This window comes from Copadichromis virginalis, linkage group LG13, assembly GCF_057382275.1.
Source record: "Copadichromis virginalis isolate Kocher_CV1m ecotype Utaka linkage group LG13, C_Virginalis_male_GT1.1, whole genome shotgun sequence".
Lineage (NCBI taxonomy): Eukaryota > Metazoa > Chordata > Actinopteri > Cichliformes > Cichlidae > Copadichromis > Copadichromis virginalis.
The window spans coordinates 7,386,701-7,411,894 of NC_140630.1; the positions used below are offsets into that span (position 1 = coordinate 7,386,701).

General features: G+C 37.9%; 1 protein-coding gene across 2 annotated transcripts in view; it reads left to right on the plus strand.

The window, feature by feature from the left end:
- The window catches only part of cdh11 (cadherin 11, type 2, OB-cadherin (osteoblast)), a 95,066-nt gene that overhangs the window by 42,986 nt on the left and 26,886 nt on the right, over positions 1-25,194 (plus strand). For both annotated transcript variants that reach the window (XM_085477066.1, XM_085477067.1), the window contains 3 exons: positions 19,086-19,500; positions 21,405-21,544; positions 22,214-22,508. In XM_085477066.1, coding sequence (XP_085333192.1) covers positions 19,350-19,500; positions 21,405-21,544; positions 22,214-22,508 — 586 coding nt within the window. In that variant the 5' untranslated portion in view covers positions 19,086-19,349. The remainder of the gene's footprint in view (positions 1-19,085; positions 19,501-21,404; positions 21,545-22,213; positions 22,509-25,194) is intronic.

Below are 25,194 nucleotides of genomic sequence, written 5' to 3' on the forward strand. Positions count from 1 at the left end.
TTTGTTCTTTGTTTTAGGTATTCCCTATAGAGTGTATTTTTCTTTTTACATGCATTTTGTAAACCCTTAGTGAGCCATGGTCTATCTGAATATTTGTGCTTTCTGTTGTATTTTATTGTTGGACAGTTTTTATCGTACAACTCCATGAATATTCTTAAAAATATGCCATATGCAATATCAATATCAGCTTCTTTGTACACCTTGTCCCAGTCCTGATTTAATAGATCGTTCTTAAATGCAGTCATAGTTTCTTCTGTCCTTACACGTCTGTATCTCAGTTGTTCTTCATGCTGATTTTTCTTATAATTAGTGTCATAAACTGCAAAAACTGGTAGGTGATCACTGATGTCATTAATTAATATTCCGCTCACAATGTTGTTTTCCATATTGTTAGTGAAAATATTGTCAAGTAAGGTGGCACAATGTGGTGTAATTCTGCTAGGCCTGGTTATTTTAGGATGTAAACTCAAACTGTACATAGTGTTTAGGAATTCGTCGGTCATTTTATGCTTTTTTGGATTCAACAGGTCAATATTAAAATCACCACAGATAAACATAACTTTTTGATTTGTTTTAGAGAATATTTCCTCTATGAAGTCATTAAATACTTGAATACTAGAGCCAGGTGTTCTATATATACAGCTAATTATTACATTTTTTTCTTTTTCCTTATAAATTTCAATTGTTATACATTCTAGTAAATTATCAATTACAGTTGTCATACTTTCTACCACCTTGTAGTTTAGGTTTTTATCCACATACACAGCTACTCCCCCTCCACTCTTGTTCCTTCTATTTACAAAATTCACTTCATATCCCTCCAGTCCAAAGTCCATTCCTTTCTCCGCATTGATCCATGTTTCAGAAATGGCAATAATTCCAAATGGATTTGTCAACTCATTTAGATATTCCTTTATATTGTTGAAGTTGGCATACAGACTTCTGCTATTAAAATGGATTATTGATAATTTATTTTCCGTGTTGATGGTGTGCTTAAACTGTTCATCAGTGAAGTAGCAGCAGTTACAGCTGATGTTGTAGAAGAAATTATTTTCCGGGTCTATATCCTTTTCTAAGTCTAGAACATTATGGTCTGTGTATCGAAATGTTCTCAGTTCCAGATTATCATAAAGAGAATTCCAATGAGTCATGTTGATATTGTTGCCGGATGCAGATGAAGTTCTTTTGGACTGTGCCATGTGTTGTGTTGTGTGTCACGTCACATGTGTATTCATACCTCCAGAGTAAGTTGACCTCAGTATTTGTCCAGCTCTTCCATATTTCTGATGACCAACACTTTGGCTTGTTCCGGTGTTCCATTGAGTTTAATGAATACTTTGCAGTTGGTGGTCCATGTATTTTGAATTTTTCCCTGTTTCTTCAAGTAACGTGCTTTCCTGGCAATGTCCGCATTTCTTTTTATCAGATGTTCGTTCATGAAGACATCGGATCCTTTCAGTTTCCTTCCTTGTTTTAACAGTGCTGTTTTCTGTTTTCTGTTTGCAAATCTCACAATGATGGCTGGTTTGTTACTGTCATTTTTTCGGGGTAGAGGGTGGCAAGCCTCAATGTTGTTATAATCCACTTCCACACCTTTGGACCGTAGAAAGGTAACCACTTGATGCTCCGTGGAGTTGACATCTTCCTCTCCTGGCCCTCCTACATTGTCAGTGGCGACCGCCCGGGCGTATGACCGGGGTTTGATGCGAAGCCCCGTGATGATAACATCGTTCATCCGGGTGTACTGCTCCAAATCCGCCACTCTGTTCTCCAGGTACGCCAGCCGCCGATCCTTCTCGGCGTTCTGGATGCGGAGAGCCTTAACTTCCTCGACCAGGTCCAGGATGGCTTTCTGCTGCAGTTTGACAGTAGAAATCTCCTCTGTCATAAACTCCAGCGACTTCTTAATATCGTCTCCTTCCTCGGCTGACAGAACTTTTTTCGGGCCCATGCTGAGAGACGCTCTCGTAGCTTTGCCGTGACGACCGGCTAGCAAAACATCTACATCGCAATGTATTGATAATGTTTTCTGATCAAGTAATGATCTGATTTGCTGTTTACAATACACAAAGTGCACCAGTGGGCTCATGATTGCACTTCTCAGCATTTTTGCTATACGAGTTGTGCATTTGGGTATAATAGACATTTGATCTGGATGATCTTAAAAGCCATGAGCTCATGATCATTCAAAGAGAATTATGTCTCCCAACAAATACAAGGATCTACCACCCAAAAACAACCAGAAGCTGCACATCTGACATCTGATTAATTCAATTATTATTATGTATTATTTCCCTTTTTCCTCAAAAGAGCTCAAATGTGTGATTGAAGGAAAGTCTTAACATATTGCTTTTAAAAGAAGCCATACAAGTTAGACAAACTGTGCTCTTAACAGAGAAAAATATAAATGTTAACACAGTGAGCATAGAGTCAGCGGTAGGTGTAACCCAGTACTGATAAGCCATTCCCGGGAGTGTAAAGTAGAGCTGCAAAATGCTGTTAAAACTCATTAACTATCAGGCTCATATATCTTTAAAATGTGACACTGATGGGGGTCTGGGAGGACAGATAAGAAGCAGGAATTCGGGACAAGGAGATTTCTTTCCACGGATTTACACAAACACACACACGCAGAGTTTTAATGTCCTCTACCAGTATTGATTATCCAGCTGTCTGACTGATTGAGAACCAGATATAGAAAATCACACATCAATAAAATACTAAACCTGAAGAGTTTAAAGACACACCCCTATTCCAGCCTGCAGAAAAACACAAACAGCTAGCGTGCAAATAAATTATTCCCGAGATCTACTGAGCTGCAACAGTGACAGTTTGAGATGTGAGTAAGTAGTGAGTAAACACCTGAAATCTACTTTTGACTGGTACTAATAACTAAAAGTTCAAAATCAAATATCCTTATCCAAGCTGCTCCATATTGCACACTAAAATAGCAAAATACTGAAGGTTTGAGTTGAGTAATGGTAGAGGATTTGCTTGGTTTGAGTTTTATGGAAACTGTTGGTGAGTGTTCTGAATAACACCATCAGCTTAACTGCTGAAAACAAGCTTGATGAAGATGTATCAGAAGTCCTGGAGACAGACTTTCTCAGCTTTAGAACAGAGTGAGAGGGCTTTTTATCCCCTTTAGATGACACTCTAAGTGACAAATGATGAAACGAGTGTGTGAATTGATTTATTCAGCAAATGGCATAATTGCTCATTTCAATTTATGACATTTTTTTCCCAGTGACACAGCAGACTTGTTATGTGATTTCTGCAGTTTCAGCCACTAAGCATTTTCAGCTATAAATGTTCCTTAAAATATGAATCCTGCTTGTCTATAATCTTGTGAAATAATAAAGGCTGTGTGAGAGCTTGCTGAGACACAAAAACAGAAAGAGCTTTGTTGGTCAAATAATGCGTGCCTACTAATTCTTACTGAGGAGCAGTGGGGTGTTCCTCTTTGTTGCAGTGTGATTTTGTGAGAAAAATCAGACAACTGATGATTGCTTATAAAATAGTGACACAGGTGATGATGCAATCATCAAAGCTTTGGGAACACTGCATCAGGTAACAATGTTTAATTTTGAAGCTTAAGGGATCTAATATCAGGAGAAAATGGCATTTCGGAAGAGAGGGAAATTGCTTTTAGGTGCTCAAAGGATGCAAGAAATGGAGTTATCCTTCAATATGAGATTACAGGCTCGGCTTGATCAACCAAGCCTTCCATCACAAAGCCACCTGCACTGGATTGTCGCGAGAACGAGCGAAAAAAAAACAATACCTTATGACCCAAATGTCGTGTTTTTTTGTTTTTTTTATTGCTTTTAAAACATAGATCGCCCATTACGTGTGGCTCAAATGGGATGGGCAGACGGACAGAGGCATAGTTTTATGATTTAGATTTTAAATGACAGATAAATAGATTTTTCCTGATCCCTTAAATACAGACCTTAGATGGCTTTTCATTTTAATTCCATTCTACTTCGCTTTGGCATTTATCTATTTTATTGTGTCCTGAATTTGTATTCACTGCTCTGTTACAACTGTTTCAACTTGCACAGCTCTTCATTGAGCTGTTCAGCTCTGCATTTCATTGCTCGGTTTCTTTCTCTTGTTCTGTCACTACATTTCACTGCACACCATGCAGAGATCGAATGTAAATATCCTATAAGCATCAACACACATCTCAAAACACAACTGAGCAAAAAAAGAAAAAAAAAGAAAGAAAAGAAAAAAAAAGAGTGAGAAGAAACAGAAAGAATGAGCAGATAAATGTGTGCAAAACCGTGCATCATAAACCCATAAATCCCGGACGGAATCGGAGAGATGGAGGGGAAGAGAGAAGGATGAGAGAGAGAAAGACAGGGATCCAGGGAAATGAGGAATTCAACAACAGAAGAATATGGAAGACTGGAAGAAGAGATGCAAATATGGATGACTGTTAACAGAGACAGAGCTGAGAACTACAAGCAGAGAATGAGATTGAGGCAAAGTGAAAATCAGGAGGGAGCAAAGAAAATGTCAGGAGGCAGAGATACAGAAATACAGAGAGATAGAGAGGGAAAAAAAAAAACAAATGTAAGCCCCCGAGGATTAACTCTCTCATTTCTCTTTGGGGAAGAATGGAAAAAAAGAGGATTTCCACCTTCTATCCTCTCAGGCTCCCTTTGATATCTCTCTCTTTCTGTCTCATATTCTAATATCTTTAGTCTCTATTCATCATGCTGGAACACTCGTTGAGCTTGCCAAAGCACTAGCACACATGGCTAACCTAGCTGGACACAAATCCCTCTCAGTTGCTCTCTTTCTTCCTCTTTTTTTTTCCTCCCTACTGCTCGGCAATTTCACTTGATCTTTTCATTTCTCTCTCTTACCATTATGCATTATTTGTTTCCTCATAATGCTACTTGATTCTCGTGGACTTGAAGCCGGTATTAGTTCTTTTCACCTGCCTCTTTGTTCTCCATTTGCGACTGTTTGGCAGCTGTGTAACTGTTGCACGGGGCCAATAACACACAACAGCACTCATTGCTGTGGTCGCTTTAACGAGCATTGTTAATAAGATAAATTAGCTTCCTGCTGATCTGTTAATGGCGGCTTCGGTAGTCCTCTGCAGTGTACCGATTCACAGCTTCAGCTGTATACATATAAAATTAAGGTTGAGTTATAATGCAGTACCACTAAAAACACACATTCAAAAAATGATAAAGTTTTACCAGTCGAACTCATTGATTGTGTTATTCATGATAAATGATTATCCAAACTACAAAAAAACAGATTGTCCTTACTTGTGAAATATTTTTAAGCCCGATACCAGTATTTGTTTCTTTCAACATACAAAACATAAACGTTTTTCCCTAAAATTATTATGTGCATTAATTTATTTACTTAGTTATGATCTGACCAGCTCTGCTCGGATCAGCCAATGGCTGTGTTTGTGTCATTCCAAGCATGTATCAACATCAAAGACTGCCCTCTAGTCGACGAAATAAACTCACTGCATGGTTGAATGGTGTTTCTCCTGTCTTCTTCTTTTATTTATTTTTTAATTTGATTTATTACCCGTTATAAATACCAATCTAAAGAGGTCATCAAATAGCTAATTTTGGATGATAAATTGATCAAGCTTTACTGACGATTGCTTACTGAAAAATTCAAAAGAAATATACAGAAACTATGAAATTATGCATTATAGCTACTCAAAGTAATATTGCAGAGTAGTTATTGCAAAGACGTGCGCACAGTTATCTTTAAGATTACCTTAAATTTCATCATTATTGTTTATTATTTTCCATTTTGCATTGTCACCTGTTCAGCTCGGTTTGTATCCTCCTGTCACAAAACAAACCTCAGCATGTGTGTGGATCACAGAAGCTGTCACAGTAAAGAGCTGGATGCTTACACACTGCTGTTGAAATTGGATAGAAAATAAACAGTTTTACAGCTGTAGTGTGAAATGGGTTTTAAAGTGAATCTCAAGGCACTGCAGCAATGTCTCAGGTTACTCGCAGTCTCTCCCATTCAACCTTCACCCTCACTCCCTTCACACAAGTTATATACCGTGTCCTAAACATGTGTGTGTGCATATAAAATATTTCCTCTACTGTTTCCTTAATATCAGAAGCAATTTTACCCTTTAATGTTTCTTTCCCGGCTGCGGGAGTCTGTGACAGAACCTAGGACATACCCATTCATATTTATATCCTGTTCATATCCTGTACATAGCTTGTACTCACTACAGCCTGTACATACTTATAGTTATAGAATATTCACAACATACTTCATACCGTGTACATTATAACATACCATAATAGACCCATTTCTGTAATATACTCACATATCTATATTATTGCTAATATATATTGTAATATATCTATATCACTAAAGCACTTCTGGATGGATGCAAACTGCATTTCGTTGCCCTGTACCTGTGCATGTGCAATGACAATAAAGTTGAATTCTATTCTATTCTATTCTTTTTGACTCGATCGCACTCTATCACTACCACCAACTTGTCAAAGTTGGAGATTTGTTGAAGAAGTCACTTGGAAGAGTGACAAATGTTTCTTTCACTGAACAGAATCAACTTTTTGGGAGACACGAGTGTAAATCACAGTTCTCCAAATGTCTTGTATAACTCTTTGTGTTGTTGTGCTTTAAAAACACAACACAAGTTTTTCTTCCACTATACTTATGGTGAGCTCAGAGATCTTTTGCAGTGGTCTAAATCCTTTATGCTAGCTTTGTATCCCCTTATTTTATGTTGGGTTTCTTTTTAAACTTGTGGTTATGTGGCCTCTTCTCTCTCTCCTACCTTTCTTCATTTCTTTGCGGTCATCTGTCCCTGCTCCTCAAGCCTTTAAGAATCCAAAGTATTTTATTTTTCCTTTAGCCTCAAATCGATTCCAGACGCCACCGTTTCCTGCCCTGTCTCTCTTTCTCCTCCTCATTTAGTGGGGGGGAGAAAAGAAACCACACACACACAAAGAAACCGAGTCAGATAGAGCGAGAGGCACAAAGTTTCAGTTTTTCTTGCTTTTTTTTAATGCATTCCTCAAAGTTTACTCCCTTTTCCATTTCTAACCCAGCAGCTGTGTAATTTTGTATTTCTATTCTTACAATGAGTAGAATATTTTCTTGACTAGTCCCTTTTTCTTTCTGTGTTAGTCTTGACATGACCCCACCCCCACCCCGCCATCACACTCATCTGTCTTATCTTTGCCTAGCTCTCTGATTAAAGGATACAGTGACAGTGTCATGAATCTCTTGTGATGTAGATTGTGTCTGACTGTGAACTCTAAACCTCTACAGATGTCCTCAATGACTTGTTTTTGAAGTACTTCAATCCCTTAAACCATATGCGAGCGTGTACATAGCAAACAATAATGGGGCTGTTTGATAGCCGCGTGAGAGAAATATCTGGCTGCATCTGAGGAGCCATTTTTCCGAGTGAGAGATAAAAGAAAAAACTGGATAAACAAAAATGAAAATGAAGCAAACCTGTGAGGCTCTGCTCATGTTTTGTGGTTTTAAGTCTACTGCAGTAATTACAGTGTCATTCTGGAGCTGTATTGCAAAGCTATATTTTGCCACAATGGATCCTACTGGACTGTGGCAGAAAACTGAAACAGGAAAGGAATAAAAGGGACAGATGTAGCGAGCCGAAGCAGAGGAAAATATAGAAAGAAAAACAATAAGAAACAATAGCAGAGTGAAAGAAGGACAGGGCGAGATAGAGAGGAAGAATTTGATTGTTGTTTAATTAAAGATTAATTTCTCAACCACATTCATAAGGATTTATGTTTAAATGATTACCAAGACAATTGGAACACAGTTGTCACTGCAAGGTATTTACAGACAGTCCCAATGTCAGAAATAAAGGGACTCGGACACAAAGTTTAAGCCTGAAGAGGGCATTCCCATGCAAACCAATAGCCAATAAACGGTGGTCAGCAGGCTAATTGGAACTGCATTGTCTTGCCTCGAGCTTAACTGCATCTCATCAGCTCGCCCGTTGTTTTACTGTCTATTCTGGTTGCTCATTTGGAAGAGCAGAGAGAGTTGATTGGTTGAGTCATTAACTTCTTTTCACCCTGAAGGATTTCCTTATGAAATTAAAGGCCAAATCAGGAACAACAGAGTGATGCACCCTGCTGAAACATTCACCCCATTATCGCCTTTGTTTATGTTGCCGTTATGATTTTTTCTTCTATAAATTTCTTGTCTTGTTTTATAAAAGCAAGATGTCGACAGCAGCAGCAGCAGCTGTTGTTACACTGTGCCCAAAAACTATGGATTCAGTATTTAATGTACAAGAATGTTTCTAACTAAATAAAAAAAAATAGAATTGTATTGGTACCACAATCAGCTCTTTGCGAGAGAAATTCTCGTTGTATGTTGCAATCAGTTTATCTCTTGATGAACACAGGTTATGAAACTACAAGGCAGCTGTCGTGATAGGGATGAATCAAGTGATTTAAAGCAGCAGAGAACAGTATGTTTAAATGCACAGAACATGACGTTGAAGCGATGTAAAACGCAACCTTCCGCTCATCACAGAAAACATGTTGTGATTGCACATGATTTATAATCATTTTCAAATTAACACGATAAGGAGTAAACGAGGATGCTAATCAAAACAAAAATGTTTTCATGTAAACAGAGTGTTATCTTTATGAACTAAAATTCTTTTGACAGAATAAATTAGCTGTGGATGTGAATCAGACTTAATTAGATGCTAGCTAGCTGAATGCATAAATCAAAAAATATATATAAATGTCAGAGCTGTCAGCACATTGTTTTTCTTCTTCATTTTCAGCTTTGTTCATTTCATTCTTGAAATTAACACATGCTACCATGACTTTGTTGTAGCTTCCAATGTATTCCTCTAAGTTCAGTTAATTTTATTCATTAAATGAACATAACTGTGCTACTGCTAACTGTCAAAACACAGAGAATGCCAACAAAGTAAGTGGATCCATATCTTTCTATATTACGAGTATTACGAGCTCTCTACAGCTTTAAAACTAAACTGAAACAGACAGGATGAAACAACAACAACCTACCGTTCAGAAGTCTGCACATCGAAAATATGTTTCTCTATAATTGGTCTAAACTAAGATATGACTCAGCTGTACCCCTATAAACCTGTTACTGACATCCGGTGCAGAAGTGTTATTGGGAGCCATAAAGCAATGATTGGACACTTTGGCTGCTGTATCTTCAAATGATGATGAAGATTGGTAACAGGTTTCTCTCTGCCTGTGGCTGAATTTATGGTCCTGCTCTGGTGTCGTTTGCATGGCTTTCTGGCTACGCAGACACAAGGATCGTGGGAAGAGTTCACAAAAAATAAAGATCAAGTCAAAGCACAGCTGACAAGAACAAGAAATGGCAGAAGTGGAAAGTTTACAAGGCTTTTTTAATCACTCTGGTACAAAGAAGTGATTGTATATTCTAACTTCTTGCTTCCTGGAGCAATACCAGAGCAAACAAGAACAAGAAAAATGCATATTACTAATCTTTTCCTCAGATCATTGACCTTTTCTTACAAGCTGCTCCCCAAGAGCCACACTGTTTAATTCCTTCAAAGCAAAATGAGCCCATATTCATTCACAGTGACTCAGCTCTTTCCCAACGATGGCATCAGTGTCCTTGCGGAAGATGTTTTTGTCTTCCAAGAGGAAACAGATCTGCTTCACTGTGGAAATTGAACCTCTGCAGACTGTTCTCTCCATCAAAAACCTATCAAAGCTCCATGACAAGAAGCACATTAGCTTCAGAGAGATGGATACCAGGTGACAGGATTTGGTTGAGACTAATGTTTATCCTTACCAAATCTACTAGCGGTGCATTGATGCTTGTTTTTCCGCTGCGTCACGCACCTCTAACTGTGGAATTATCAGCGTCAGGGATTGTGGTCTGTGCAGCATTCCATGCGTCTTACGCTCGGTCTTTGTGTTGTGTGCCACTCGCTCGTTAAAAGCCACACAAGATCAAATCCAAATCGTTGCTCTTTGATTGATGTCTTTCATTCTCTTCCAAGACTTTTCTGTTAAAGCCAAATGTCTCATGAAGCAGAAGCGTTAAGAAAGCATCACATAAACTGCACCATAACGCCATTACATAATGATTCAATTAGCTAATGCATATAATTTAGAAATCCACGTTGTGGATCTCATAGGGCCGGGACAGTCATTACTTCATTCTTTTCCAAGTAATTTGATATTAATGATGTTGAAATGTGGTTGATTAAAGATTTTAAAGATCTGTACATAAAGCAAGTGTGCGTGCGTGTGCACATGTGTGAAAATGGCAAACGTGGGTTCTTGTGGGTGGTAATTAGCACTTGAATCTCACTAATGGCTTAATAGAAATCAGCAGCCTACACATACACATGCACAGACACACACTCAAAGCGAAGACTGCGTCCTTTGTGTGTGTGTGTGAGAGAGAGAGAGAGAGAGAGAGAGTTGTTAGCCTCTCATTAATACCTATTTTCGTGAATGCTGAGAAAGCTTTGGAGCTTTCTTTGTAATTGCCTCACCACACACAGACACACACATGCACACCTATTAGTTCCTCTAATTGAAAGGCAATTAAGCCTCAGGTTTCGTGGTGTGAGCTAAACGCTGGGTGTCTGTTTTCAGCACCGCTCTGTTTTTAAGCTTTTAACAGACCACAAAGACCCGGTAACCGAAATAAGATCCCCAAAGTGAACTTTAATACACTGACTCTCTGTCTTTGTACCTTTTAGCTTTCTGTGCACTCACTTCTTTGGCTCTCACTCAGTAATCTGCAGTTTCCATATAATCACACTTTGTAGTCTAAGTAATGTATTGCACATTTTGGGGAGAAATAATAATAACAGGGTTAAATATTTGCAGCATCTCAAAAGTTTGTGTAAAATTCAAATGACGGTTGGACTCAAACACAAACCCTGTTTATTTCTGTTAGCTGTTTTTCTCTCTCCATCTCCCTCCTTCCTCCTGCTCTGTCCCGTTTCATCTCATCTATACTTTGTCTTATCAAATCTCTCCTTGTTGAATATGTCACTTCAAGGAGCCAGAGTTTACAACAAAAAAAGGAAGAAGGAGGAAAAAAAACTTTACAGTCCAAAGCTTTATGTCTGCCACAGCACAGTGAAGGGATTGATTTGTATGGGAGAGTAGGAGTGGATTTTTACAGTAAGAGAAAATCTCTTTTTAAACCTCCCTTGACCCCCTTTCACATCCCAGCATATATGTGGAAAAAAATGTATCACATCTGGCTCGAATAGCGTGCAGGGTTACAGAGGGGTCCAGTGGTTATAGTTTGGTTTTGGCAACAGTCAACTGTTGTATTTTTGTGGTGTCCTTGAGTGGACCTCCTCAGGCAAGACCTTAAATGTTAATTTACATGGTGCAATGATGACACATGGGGGTGAAGTTGCATTGTTTGTCATATCTATAACACAGATGTCACAGTTAACTATCCAATCAAGCGGGGCAAAAACTGTGTGAACCTAAAATGATTCAAATCTAAAACAATTAAGAGATGTTGCTTTGACTTAGTTTAAAGCAATGAGGTGACACAGTTTTCTGCTGTGACGGCACCTTGTTTTCTGTCAGGAGGCTAAACACCATGGCGAATGACACCAACATGGCAAGAACTAACAATGACACAGTATCTGTGAGAACACAAAAGGGACAAATGTCGCCTTCGGGCTGTGATGTGGGTGCAAGCAGCACATTCTGCATCCACTTCTGTTTCATGCCGGCTACTTAGCTAATTCAGACATAATCCTTTAGTGTCATAGCTCGGGGATGGCCGCTGTTGACCGAGGTCAGTCCAAAACAGCGACTTTACAAATGCGTGTCTGCATCTGGATTACATAGAAGTTGCACAAGTCATTGCAGCTAAAATGTGCTAAAACTTCAAACATCATGCCAACAGAGTTTGTCACAGTCAACATCCATTGTCTTTACATGCAAAGATAATAATTAAAAAATGCCTGACTGTGCGTCTTCTCTTTTTTCTTTCTTCGATGATTCAGACGGCTTTTGATTTACAAAACCACGCTGAAAGGCTTTGCCCAATGTGAAAAGGGAAGCTGCCGCAAAGGGGAAAAAATACAGCACATATAAACCTATCTCATTCCTTCTCCTTCATTCCTCGTGTATGTCTTATTCCTTTTGTTCACGTTTTTCACACGAGGAACAGTGAGACCATTGTTTGCCTACACCTACCCAGCACAGGCAATACGTGGAGACACGGAGGAAAAGGCGAGAAAAGACCCACACTGTCAGCTACATGCACAATCACAAACCGTGCACTACGCTAGAGAGAGGTGTATATACACCTTCATACACGAATGAATCACCTTTATTGTCACTGACCCTTAGAGAGAAAAGCAGTGAGGGAAAGTTTGAGAAGACCGAGGAGAAAAAAAGTGGGGTCAAGACTATTTTTTCCCCTCCCCTATACTTCACAGACGTTTTCCAATGTTCTTTTGGCTGCTGTCGACGTTTGGCTTACAAAGGAGGGAAAGCATTGGAAGCACAGTGCAGAGAAACAATGACAGAGTGTGAGGAGAAAGGAAGAGGCAGTGACAGAGAGAAAAATAAGTACATACTCGGGTTTTATTTAATGGTGACATTACAAAGACAAGTCTCCTGTGTCTAACACAGCAATACAATGATTAATTACAGCGGCTGAGAAGTTTGTTTTGGGGAAATGTTTAATGAAATTGTGTATTTGTCCCAGTTTATGTTTCCATTTTTACTTATCAATGTCCAACAAAGGAGTAAAGCTTTCCAATGACTCGATAAAGTAATGAACTTTCATTTATTTATTTACTTAGTTACTAAAGATTTCAGCATCGACTGCTTAAAGTACTGCATTACATTTATTACTGTGGAGTAATTGTCGCCTTTCAGCTCTTTACTTGGTGGAAATCTCTTTTGTGCCTCGCTTCAGTTCTGGAGGTACTAGCTGTGATTCCAGTAGGGCAGCCAGTACAGCTACTCTGACTAAAGAGACACAGCATGAGAAACAACCTGTGTGCATGGAAATAGAGAGCGAGAGGAAAAAAACACTTTTTATTCAACATCTACTTCTACAAAAGACCCAAAATCTCAGTCTTAAAGAATTTGACTCCTAATCGTCACACAGTGTGTTCCATATTATAATGAGTTCTGGTTAAAAGTAAAGAAATATAAATATTAATGAACCAAGTCAAATTTCAAAAAGTCAATATCAGAAGAGCAAAATCTAAGCAGACCGCTGAACTTATTCTGTTTGTCTCGGCGCTCACTTTAGTCACTATAAGAAAAGAAATAGTAAACACACTTTGGGGTTTTCAGTCATAACAGCCCACATTAATAAGATTGCATAATCACAGACAGTCATATACACAGATGCACATTCACAGCACACCATTAGATATAAATACAAACATCTTTAGAGACATATTCAGACTCTTAAACAGGCAAATATCCCCCCTGTTGAGTGAGGACATGTCACATTGATTTATTTTAACCCTATGCTCTGACCTCTGTGTGACACATTCAACACACTCACACAAACACGCACACATACACACACAGTGTGTGGAGCTACACTCTCGTGTTAGCCAATGAATCACAGTAGCCTACTCAAACACTTGACTCATGGATTAACAGCATCTCTACTAACCCCAAGGGAATAGTGCATATGCGTTCACACACACATATACAAACACACACAAACTCAAGTATGCTGTTCACTATTCTAACGTGACTCTTGAGTCATGTATTCTAGACATAGGAAACGGTCTGGCCAAAAGGCATGCTTGCCCTGGGGAGTCATTATCACTGTCTGTTTCAGCGCTGCGTTTTCTGCTTCTCTCGCTTTCTCTCTGTGTCTCGCACCGTCAGCCATTTGAGATATCGGAAAACTTAAGAAAACAGCAAACGAATATGAGTCATAGAAGGTACGGCCATGTAGTATTATATAAATTCAATAAATTGTGAAGTTGATCTAATTTTTAAATAGACTGGCGCTCTTAATCTTCAAGAACGGTTTGGGTTTTATTTTAAGAAATAGTATTATTTTAAACAGAAAAAATTATTCCCAATAAAAAAATGACTAAAAATCAATAGTGAGAGAATTTTGTTTTCAGGAAAATGTGTGAGAGTAACAGTTTGGTACACTTTTGAGTGCAACTCTACAGGATTGTTTCACATCTGTTAACTTCATGATGAAGGTGGTTAGCATATGGAGCAGCTTTTGTAAACACTGTTCAGAGGATTTCTGTGTCCAGACTTTCCTGCAAACAATGTGGATTTAAAATCCTGAACAAGTAAGCAAGGAGCGTGTTCTTTTCTGATGCATTTCTTGTCTGTTTTGTACTGTTTCTACCAATGTGTGGCCTTATAACCATGTAACATATTTTCAGTACCAGCTCATCCATCCAACTGCTTCAGCTTCTCTAACACTGAGCTGATTTTCCCTATGCTGTCTGTCCCTGATAGCTGGGCTTCATTGGTTAAATACTACTACTACTAATTATAACTTTATTTATAAAGCACTTCTTTTCAAGAACAAAGTGCTTCACATTTCAACAAAAGCACGCATTTAAAATAAAACGTTTTCAGCTGTCATTTAAAGCAAACCACACATTTAGCCGACCTACAAGTCTAAGAGGTTGTTCCAAAGTTTAGGTGCTGCAACCTCAAACACGGAAGAACTTCTGGTTTTAAAATAAGATCATGGAACAATTAAAAGACCTTGATGAGCTCTTCTGGGAGGTCAACTGCTGTTATAAGGTTTCAGTAGCCCTGATTCGTATCCCAGGCCTATCCACATAGGGCTTTATATGTTATGAATACAACTTTAAAATGGCTTTTATTACAGAAAGCCATTAAAGCACACCAGGAAGAGGTGTAATATGTGTACACTGGCAAATTTTTGTTAGCAGTCTGTCCATTCTGGACTAACTGAAAATGGTCAAGGGATGACTGAAAAATACATTAAAATAACCAAAGTTGCAAAGTTTCTTAAAAGAAAGAAACAATACTTGATGAGTTTTTAAATTTCAGGTTCAAATTTCAAATATCGGCGAAGAGACATAGGGTCTTAGCCGATGACTTCCAATGCACGTGAGGGGGTAAAAGTACTGACTGACCTCCTTAGAAATTGTCTGGGTCAAAGGAAGAGCTTCAGTTTTGCCAGAATTAAAATGAAGGGCAATTAAAGATGTCCAGTTAGTAATGGCAGAGAGCACATTCATTAAGGTAGGGAAGGCTGTTGAGGTTATTAGGCTCAACTGAAAATTACAGCCGTGTATCATTAGCATAGCAATAATATGCCTTTGAAACTATCAAGCAGGTGGCTCAGGGATAACTTGTATAGTGAGAACAGAACTGGTCCGAGGATAGATCCCTGGGGGACTCCACATACAAGGGGTGCAGAGGAGGACATACATACATGGGTTTATATGAATTTCTAAGTGTATGTATGAAGTATGATGACAGCAATATGAGACCAGTGCCATTCGTAATTTAATAATGCTGTTTCAGTGCAGACTGGAATTTGTCAAATATATTGTTTCCTTCTACCACTAGCTAATGTCTAAGAAGGAGAGTAACAATCAGATCTCAACGCATCTGAATAGATGGAGAGAAAGTTTTAGTAAAGTAAGAACCTACTTCATGAAGCTCCACAGCTTTGCAAGATATCAATATGATTTTTCAGTTAATTTGAAGGGGTGCTCCAACAAACTCATCTGAACTCACTATATAAATAAAAACCAAATAAACAGAGAGAAAAGTTGCAAAAAATCTGTATTTTTAAAGGTGCTTTGTTTGAATTTGACAGTGGGGTCACTTATTTGTCACCAAGCAAACCACCAGTGTTGGTCAAGTTACTTGAAAAAAGTAATCAGTAACTAATTACTGATTGACTGATTGAATCAGTAACTAATTACTGATTACTCCCCCCAAAAAGTAATCCCGTTACTTTACTGATTACTTATTTTCAAAAGTAATTAATTACTTAGTTACTTAGTTACTTTTTAAAAACACGATTTACAACCTGAAGAGGTGATAAAGCGATAGATCTTTCAGCCCAATTCTACTTTTTCTACATAATCCATCATACAAAATGTAATCAAATGGAAAAGTCTCTTTTTTTTAACTTGTTTTATCAGTTTTAATCTTTTAACTTTATGCATCAAGCAAAACATTTAATTATATGCAACATTCTCTGAGTTGAATAAATTAGTTTAACATTTAAACCTATTTTCTGCACATTCCAGCACATAAAATAAAATATTTTTTGTGTTTTCACTCACTCTTTCAAACAGATGCAAGTAAAACACAGCAGAAAATAAATAAAGTCAAAGACTCAGTGGTCCTTTTGCTCTATTTTCACCTGTAAAGCAGGAGCAGGGTAGGCGGAGGGTTACCCTGGTGCAGGTGTGCTGCGGTCAGTTGAAGAATCCGCGCGAGTGTCTCTGTGAGTTTCCCATCACGTCGTAGCTACTCTGTGCTTGCTCGGAAGTTTAGGGTTTTTTTTCGCTGTAAAAAGAAGTTTTCTTCCCACGCACGATGGACGCTAATGTTTTTGTCACTTTTTATGGAATCAAACTCAAAGTAAGGTCAGTACTTCCACGCTTTAAACGCTGCACGCTCATACTCTCTCCCGCACTCGATATATTATCCATTGTTGATCTGCACACAGCTGCTGTCACCAACGTCGCACTTGCTTACGTCACTGTCATGACACATTCTCACAAAAAAAATCACGGTTTTAGTAACGCAGTAACGCAGCGTTCCTACGGGAAAGTAACGGTAATCTAATTACCGATTTTGCAATAGTAATCCCTTACTTTACTCGTTACTTGAAAAAAGTAATCAGATTACAGTAACGCGTTACCAGTAACGCGTTACCAGTAACGCGTTACTGCCCATCTCTGCAAACCACACAATATCATGCTGGCTTACACACTGATCATTCCTGAGCTGTCACTCTGTCTGCTGCTATCAATCTAGTCTGTTATTTTTTTCTTGTGTTTGACCTGACACGCATCTGACAGTTATTCAGAAAAATAACAGCGGACTTGTAGCAGGGAACCGGGATACTGGGGAAAGCAATTTATTTTGGACTTGATTTATTTTTACTTGTTAAATAAAGCTGACACTTAATTTGACACATCAATGACAGTTTGAGGTCCTGTTAATAGATTCTGCATAGCAGGTGTCAGCTCGTCGCACAACAAGTGCAAACGAGAGTTCATTATTTACGGGGTTTTTGTTGTTGTTTTGCTGTTTTTAAAGTTTTAACTTATTCTCTATTAGATACAAGATGTCAACAACCATTATTTATTTCGATTTTACAGCTATTTATTACTATAACTGTACAATTAAGAATTTTTTTCAGGCAATTATCAGGCAATTTTTCAGCTTAAAGAATTTTCCGAAAAATTATTCCTTATTTTCACAGGTTTAGTTGCAGATATGTTTTTATCAAGGCACCATTTTTCAAGGCAAGCTGTGAAAGAAAAAACAGCTCCGAGGCTTTTACAAATGAATGAAAGACAGGCACAAACACACATGCATACACACCCACACACAGATATGTGCATCAATCAGAGGACTCGAGGATAATTAGCCAGATGATGAGCCGGTATGGGATTAACTGTCAACACTTCCTGGTTGGCTGGTCATGTGGTCAGCATGAGCCAATGAGCCCTGGGGGAATTTTCTCATCTACTGATCTATTGAATATTAAACACCCACACACAAACACATTCACATGTGCATATACAAATTTTGCTCAATTGGTCCATGCCAAGAAAAATAAGAAGCACAGTACGGAATTTACAGTTAGAATTAAAAGATTACTAGCACCTCTAGTTCAGTCACTCTAACTGGTACTGGTACTGCACTGGTACAGTAGTAGGCCTACGTGCATCGCTGCACGGACGATGTGCAATTAAAACACAAATCACCTCTCAAGTGTGCCAGGTGACTTACTCATGTTGGTGCAAATGGCGCATCAATATATAACCACTGGCTGGGGAAAAAGCGGTTTTAGTGTGGTTCAGTTTAGTGATATTATTTTCTTAAGTGAAGAATAATTAGACACACTTGTTTGCACATTTGCACTTGAGTAAACTTTGTCTTTTGTTTGACCTTTTTTTTTCTCTCAATGTTTTACCTTCAAAGACTGCCATCTCTCTTCTGTCATGAACAGAACATCATAAACCAAACTGAAGACAACAGATAAAAAGCTTCTGTATTTATCGTCTGTGCTAATTGGTTGCTTAAAATGACATTTGCCTTTTGCATTCTAGTGGCTCCAGCTTTTCTTGTAATGGCATAGTAGCACAAGTAAAAGTAGAGTGGTTCGGTTCTTTTTTTAACAAACACTTTCACTTATCTTTGCAGATAAAATCTACCTGTCTGTTGTAGGGCTATATATAATGAATGGAGTTGAGTTGAATCCATCACATATTAGTTCAACTTTTGGTTTGCTGGTGTAATAAAGTGATAGACAAACTATGTTTTCATATATTATGGTTAAATCAGATATTAAGAAATGCAGCAGAGCAAAACCTATGATGCTTCACTGCAGATCCAGTCCTCTCTAGTCTCTCTCTAGGTGAAGATTGAATACATTTTTTCATTGCTCTTATTAAATCTACTTTGCAACATTCTCATATCCACAGATTTCTTTTTAAAACTACAGTCATTGCTTTCTGCTGACATTCATCGAGTCTTTTCTTGTAATGACCAAGCAGTTTACTTTACAGCTCACCACTACAGATGGACAAATCAAAAAATGTATCACTCCTACTGGCATTGTTGAGTCATCACCTGTGTGCTTTTTAATAGATTTGATCTATTAAATGGCATGATGCTGTCAGTGTATCCAAAAGAGCTGTAAATAGTGATCAGGTTTTACCTGAACATTTAGTCTGAGTGAAATGTATCCGTTTGGGAATCATGAATTTTAATAAACCATCAAACCATATTTGCCTGCAAATATTTTGTTTGCTTGTTTGTTTTGACTATTTTTGTGTCACTGACCAAACCTGCTTTCCTTTCGCTCTCTTTCAGGCTGTTTGGCAAGAAGAATAAGACAACACAAACTGTGAGAGGAGAAAAAGAAGGCAGAAAAGCTAAACGAAGAAAGGCAGTGACGTGGCAAGCTGGTGATGAGTATCTACAACAGGCCCCATTTCAGCTAATGAACTAGGAAGCTCATCAACAACATTTTGGTTAAAAAAAGCAAGATACCACCTCAGTGGGAGCAGAGCTCCACTGAGAGGAATCAGAAAGTAGGGGGCGGAGCAAAGTGCACAGTTTCAAAGGTTTGTCAAGATGGCAATGCTGATGATGAAGCGGCAGGGCCTCGGGCTACTGAGGATCTTCCTGGTGTTGCTGGGAGTTTCTGCACTTTGTAGCGTTGCATTAGGAACTCGGAAAGGAAATGCTTCCTTGGATCAAAGGGGACACAGACACAGACATCCAGGTATGACAAAGCAATACTTCAACGTAATCTTGCAGCATAAATTCATAACTGTGAACATCCGAAAAACAACATTTTGCTCATCTTTTCAGAGGTTGTGTTAGTTTCATATTTTAAAATGATCAATTAGATCTGTCCGATTTTTACTTTTTGTGAATTTCTTCATGCAGCATTGCAAAGTCTTGGCAGCCTTGGTACAGCAACTGATACAGAAATAATTCCTTTTTATAAATGTAACTGTTATAATCACATGAGGGATTTGAGAACTCACTACATTTAAAGTTTGCACTGAGCATCTTCCTAAATATTTTGTATAACCGGGTCATCCACCGAGATGATCCTCAGATTCATAGATATGTGATCTATCAAGTTATGCCTTGTAGTTAATGTATTATTAAATATCATATTAAACCCATTTCATCAACCTAATATATAACACATTACCCCCAAAACATTTTGTGTTCTAGCTCAGAATACAAACCAATTAGGTACTCTGTCAAGTAAGTATATACCTTATTTCAGCCTTATTCCAAATTAACAGTTTCACAGTCTGTAGCTTTAAATGCAAATTTAGTACTGCTGTCCCTTCCACAACAAGGCAGGACCGCATGTCAGCTGATGTAGACATGAAAGAGTGTCTGAGAAGAAAAAAAAAAGAAAAAAAAAAGACGTTCTGACGCTTCTAACATTCAATCTGAGTAACTTATTTTACATGTAAGTTCCTCCTAAATCACAGCACACAGTAGTTGTCTTAAACTGATGTGCCTGGTGAATCTGTCAAATGACAAGGTTGTTATAAAATCAGCATTCTAACAGTGCAGAACAGCAGCTTGGAAATAGCTTAGGTATAATGGGGTGCATTTCAGTCACTATTTCATACTTGCTCTGTTATCTGTCAACAGAATCTGAAAAATATGCAAATAGGATCAGGTTTATTTGAATTCAGCTGTATTAAATATGAGTAAAGGTAAGCAGAGAAAGTTAGAAGAGAATAAAAATGTAAGGCCTATAAAGTCAGCTGAGTTTCATTATCTAAAAACTTGCAATTCTGACTCAACTTTACAATAATCAGAAGGCCCTGGCCTTGAGCACAACCATAAAGCTAACGGTCTGATTATCCACACTAACCAAAACATCCTTAAGAGTATTATGCTATTGTTTTGGTTATATATCACCATCTCAGGTGCTGGAAGTGTGTGCAGATGTATGCTGAGCATTGCAGACAACAGCTGAAGACTCCAAGGAAACTCACAAGAGCCTGAAAAAAATTAAAAGTTCTTTTCGACACATTCTTTATTTTTCCCCTCTCTAGACACACTGCCAACATGCAATTATGTTCAAAAACAATCTTTTTTTCTTCATTATTTTCCCTTTAATATTTAAATATTAATGGTAATTCTTCCACATGTTCAAACATTGCTACTGCTCACTGCAACCACAGACTGCTCCTTCTAGCCACTGTGGAGTTTCACTACAACAAAAAGAGGTTAAGTGACTTGCAAAGATTCCACATAAAAATCGACCCATTAAAGCATGTGTTCTTCATACAGTCCACCCACATTTTTCAGCTGGGATTTGAACCAATGATCCACACTTCTAAAACAGGCCACTCTGCTTACTCCCTCTCACACACTTTTAAGCTTACTAAAAAATACTGGAAAATCAACAAAAAAAACCAAAAAAAATATCCAAAATATAACATAACAGCTGTTGTGGTAATAATTCATTCAACATAACATACAGAAGGTGGCCGTCTATTTAACGTTTAACCATGAAATTACAATTCATAATAAACATGTTGTGGACTATAATTAAATTAACTAAAAGGTTTTGGTTATAACTGGATAAATATAGGTGTGGTTTATATATATATAAATATATGTATATTGGTGTTTTTGTATTTGTAGGTCACTTGTCGCTACACAGACACAAACAAAAGGTTGGAAAGGAAGGCCAAGTACTCCACAGGTCCAAACGAGGATGGGTCTGGAATCAGTTCTTTGTCATTGAGGAGTACACTGGACCTGACCCAGTGCTGGTGGGCAGGGTGAGTATAACAGTGCAATTTAAAAAGAGAATCCTTCTTCAAACAAAATTAGCCTCTGAATAACTGTTTAATTAAAAGCCACGTTGCCATCCAGTGGCAGTCATGGTGTGCAAGCTGACAGCAGGATTTAAATGTGGTTTTAGCATTTATCAAAGAGAGAGTGGGATAAAGACAGAAAAATGAAAGAGGTCATGTTCTCATTCAAGGGTGAAGATGATTGGTGGTACTCCTCCAGAACAACACCATCGCTCAAACTGAGCAGCGGCTCTCATAACAAACAACAAATTATGTTTACAGAGCACCATATTTCAAAGTCTAGGAGCTATAAAGGAAGAACAAGAGTTTAATTGAATGTTGAACATTCTTCATTTTTATAATAATATTTTAAGTCAGTAATTTATTAGTGTGTGCCCATCTAACATGCAGCATTTCCAGCCTGTCTGTCCCAGTCACTCGCTCACTTTAGTTTGTAGACTTGGGAAATTGCAACCTCATCTGGCATCTGCCAGGCAGCCAAGCTAGTCTGTGTCTTCCAAATTTGCCTTTTGACCAGACTTTCTGCCTTTATGTGGAACTGCTAGTCTCTCTCTCTTTCTCTTCAAGTTTCACATATATTGAAATATGTGCATGTAATTCAAGCTAAATTCAGTTTTGTCTCCATTTTTTCAGCTCCACTCAGATGTTGACTCAGGCGATGGAAATATCAAGTACATCCTGTCCGGTGAAGGTGCAGGAACAATCTTTGTCATTGATGACAAGACAGGCAACATCCACGCCACAAAAACTCTGGACCGTGAGGAGCAGGCCCAATACACGTTAACAGCCCAGGCTGTGGCAAGAGACACTAATAAGCCTCTGGAGCCGCCATCAGAGTTCATAGTGAAAGTTCAGGACATCAACGATAACCCTCCTGAGTTTCCACATGGGCCGTACTATGCCAGGGTGCCTGAGATGTCCAATGTTGGTAAGTAGCAAAAGAAACATTAAGAGAAATGTGGGGGAAGCAAGGTTTTGTATTGAGACAAAGTCAAAGAAAACAAGGAAGGGATACATTAAAGAATGCTTAAAAGTCTAAGAAATCTACAGCTGGTAAGAAGAAAGTTATATTAGACACAGAAAAGCTTCAGAAAAGTTTGGTACAGCTGGTAAACATACAATTTGGGGGACTTTAAATCGTATTCACGCAATATTGGGAAAATATTTGTACAGTCATCAAGGAGTGAGGGATGGTGACAAAGAAAGATAATGGATAAACATAAAGAAACACAATTAGTCCCAATTGGCTACCTTTTACTTTACCGGTTCTTTAGCAGGTTTGGAGGTCTTTTTTCTCCATATCATTGTAAATCTATGAAGCCTGGCTATCTATACAAAGTCCCCAGACTGGAGACTTTCTCTAAAAATATGACTTTTTCAATATTTTATTGGTTTATCTGTAAGCCTTTTAAAAGGCATTGTCCCTATTTCAAGTCACGTCTTCTTCCTTGTGCTAATATAGCACATTTAAACAAAATCAGAGATGACCCAAACTACTGTTCAGTCTTCACTATAAAAAACAAAAACAAACAAACCCCACAAAAACAACCACAAATGAATTTTGACATAAATTAAATACAAAGTGATAAATAAATATAATATAGAATTTCACTGTCATTGTTTTCATTTATTAATGTTGAATGAATTGAATGAATGAATGTTGAATTTTATCTTATTCTTTCCCAGTTAAATTTACCCTTCATTCTAATTTGTGTTGTACAGTTATTTCATTTTTAACCTTAATTTATATTTTATTCCTTCCTAGTTAAATTTACCCTTTTTAATTTTTCATATTTATTTCCTATCTTATTCATAGCCGTTTCCTTTTTTGTTTTCTTCAGGTCACGAGCAGTTGTCCAAGCATTTCACTACATATCGTACTGTGTATGACTGTGTACGTGACAAATAAAATTTGAATTTGATTTGATTTGATTTGAATGAGAACTGGGCTCCAGAAATATGTTCTTGTCTGAGAATAGCTAATTAATTAATTAATTAATAACAACCTTAATGCATAAATATTAAACAAATGTAATCCTGGTTTTGACATTGATTACCAGAGCAATGGTTTCAAATCCTATGTCAAAAATGTCAACCTTGCCTTTTAACAGGTATTTTCTCAGAAGAGGCAAAAGTCCTCTTACTAAACTAAAGTTTAGTTTTAATTTAGCAGTAGTTTTGGTAGTTGAACTGAAAATTTGTCTGCATATTATTTTTCTGCTAAACAACACCATTTCTATATTAATCACTGAATGTGAATGCAGGAAATGTGACAGAGAAGTGCATATCAGGTCACCTCCTGAAAAATCCTCTTTTTTTCTTAAAAGTTGGGCTAAACTACAAGCAGAATTGTGGAATTATTTAGTACCATATTGGCACAGGCAAGAGTTTCTACCACCCCCTTAAGAGTCTCCCTATTTAGAACTTCTGATCTTGGAAGATTTTCTTTCCAAAAATTGTGTGGTATTGGAGTGTTCAGCCTCTAGATACTGACCTGAAATGAACCACACTGGCAGCGGTAAAGCCTGAAACAGTGGAAGCATAAGAAATCCCTTCCCTGAATGGACTGGACTTCCAAAGAAAGAAAACTGAAAGAGTTCTGTTTAGGCTATTTTTCACCCATCCGCTACATAATCTGAAACCTGAATGCAGAAGTCTGGCAAAGAGAGATCACCAGTTGCCATGAGCCACAACCACAGAAGTGGAACAGAAATAAAAGCTGTAATTTGACTAACTAGGTCTATGTAGCCTCATCGATATCAGACTTAGAATGGATAGAAAAGCCAATTTCTTTCAAATTATCATTCTTGGTAATTTATCACGGTGTACTTATAACCACATTCAAAGCCATGCTGAATAAAATTTCATTGCAGTTTTCTGTTATGCAGAACCTGGTTAATTTTGCATGGAGCACAATGGTGGTGCTCACATGGCTGCAGCTGGAAAGGTAAATATTAAAATAGAAGATGTAGTGGAAAAAAGGCTGTAAAGAAGCCAAATGAACAATTCAATAACACGTGATTGATGTGAAGCACCCATTATTCCAGCCAAATTCATGCTGTTGCAAGAACTTAGTAACAGCCATTTTGAGCTTTTAGTCCCTGAAAGAAACAGTTTCTACATTTACTGGGGTTGCTTGGTTATGGGGAAAAACAAATGAAACAAAAAACATTTCACCTATGTAACCTTTTGCAACTTTCACTTTTTCTCGATTGACCTTGCTAACCAAAAGCTTTTACTTCTGTCCTCTGGGCTCAAGATGAACTGTGTGAGTTTGAGCTTTAGTTGGTTTTGAGGGGTTTTTTTTCCCTTTCAAGACTAGAAATAATACAAAGCTCTTAAACATATTTGAGTCCTTGTGTGGGCCCTCGTGGTTACTTCATGCAAAATAAAGGAGGTTGTAATCAGATTCATCATGGATATTGAAGCTCATGAAAGAAATTACTGATTTATCACAGGAGCAGATTACGGTTGGAGTTTGATGCCTAGGCTCTGAGTTTATCACTACCCACAAATAGAACATAGAAATTGGAGAGGGATGATTGAACATCCCCCCCGGGGCCTACAGGTGGATGCTGGGGTGGTGGAGGGGTTGAAACAGCAGGGGGTAATGA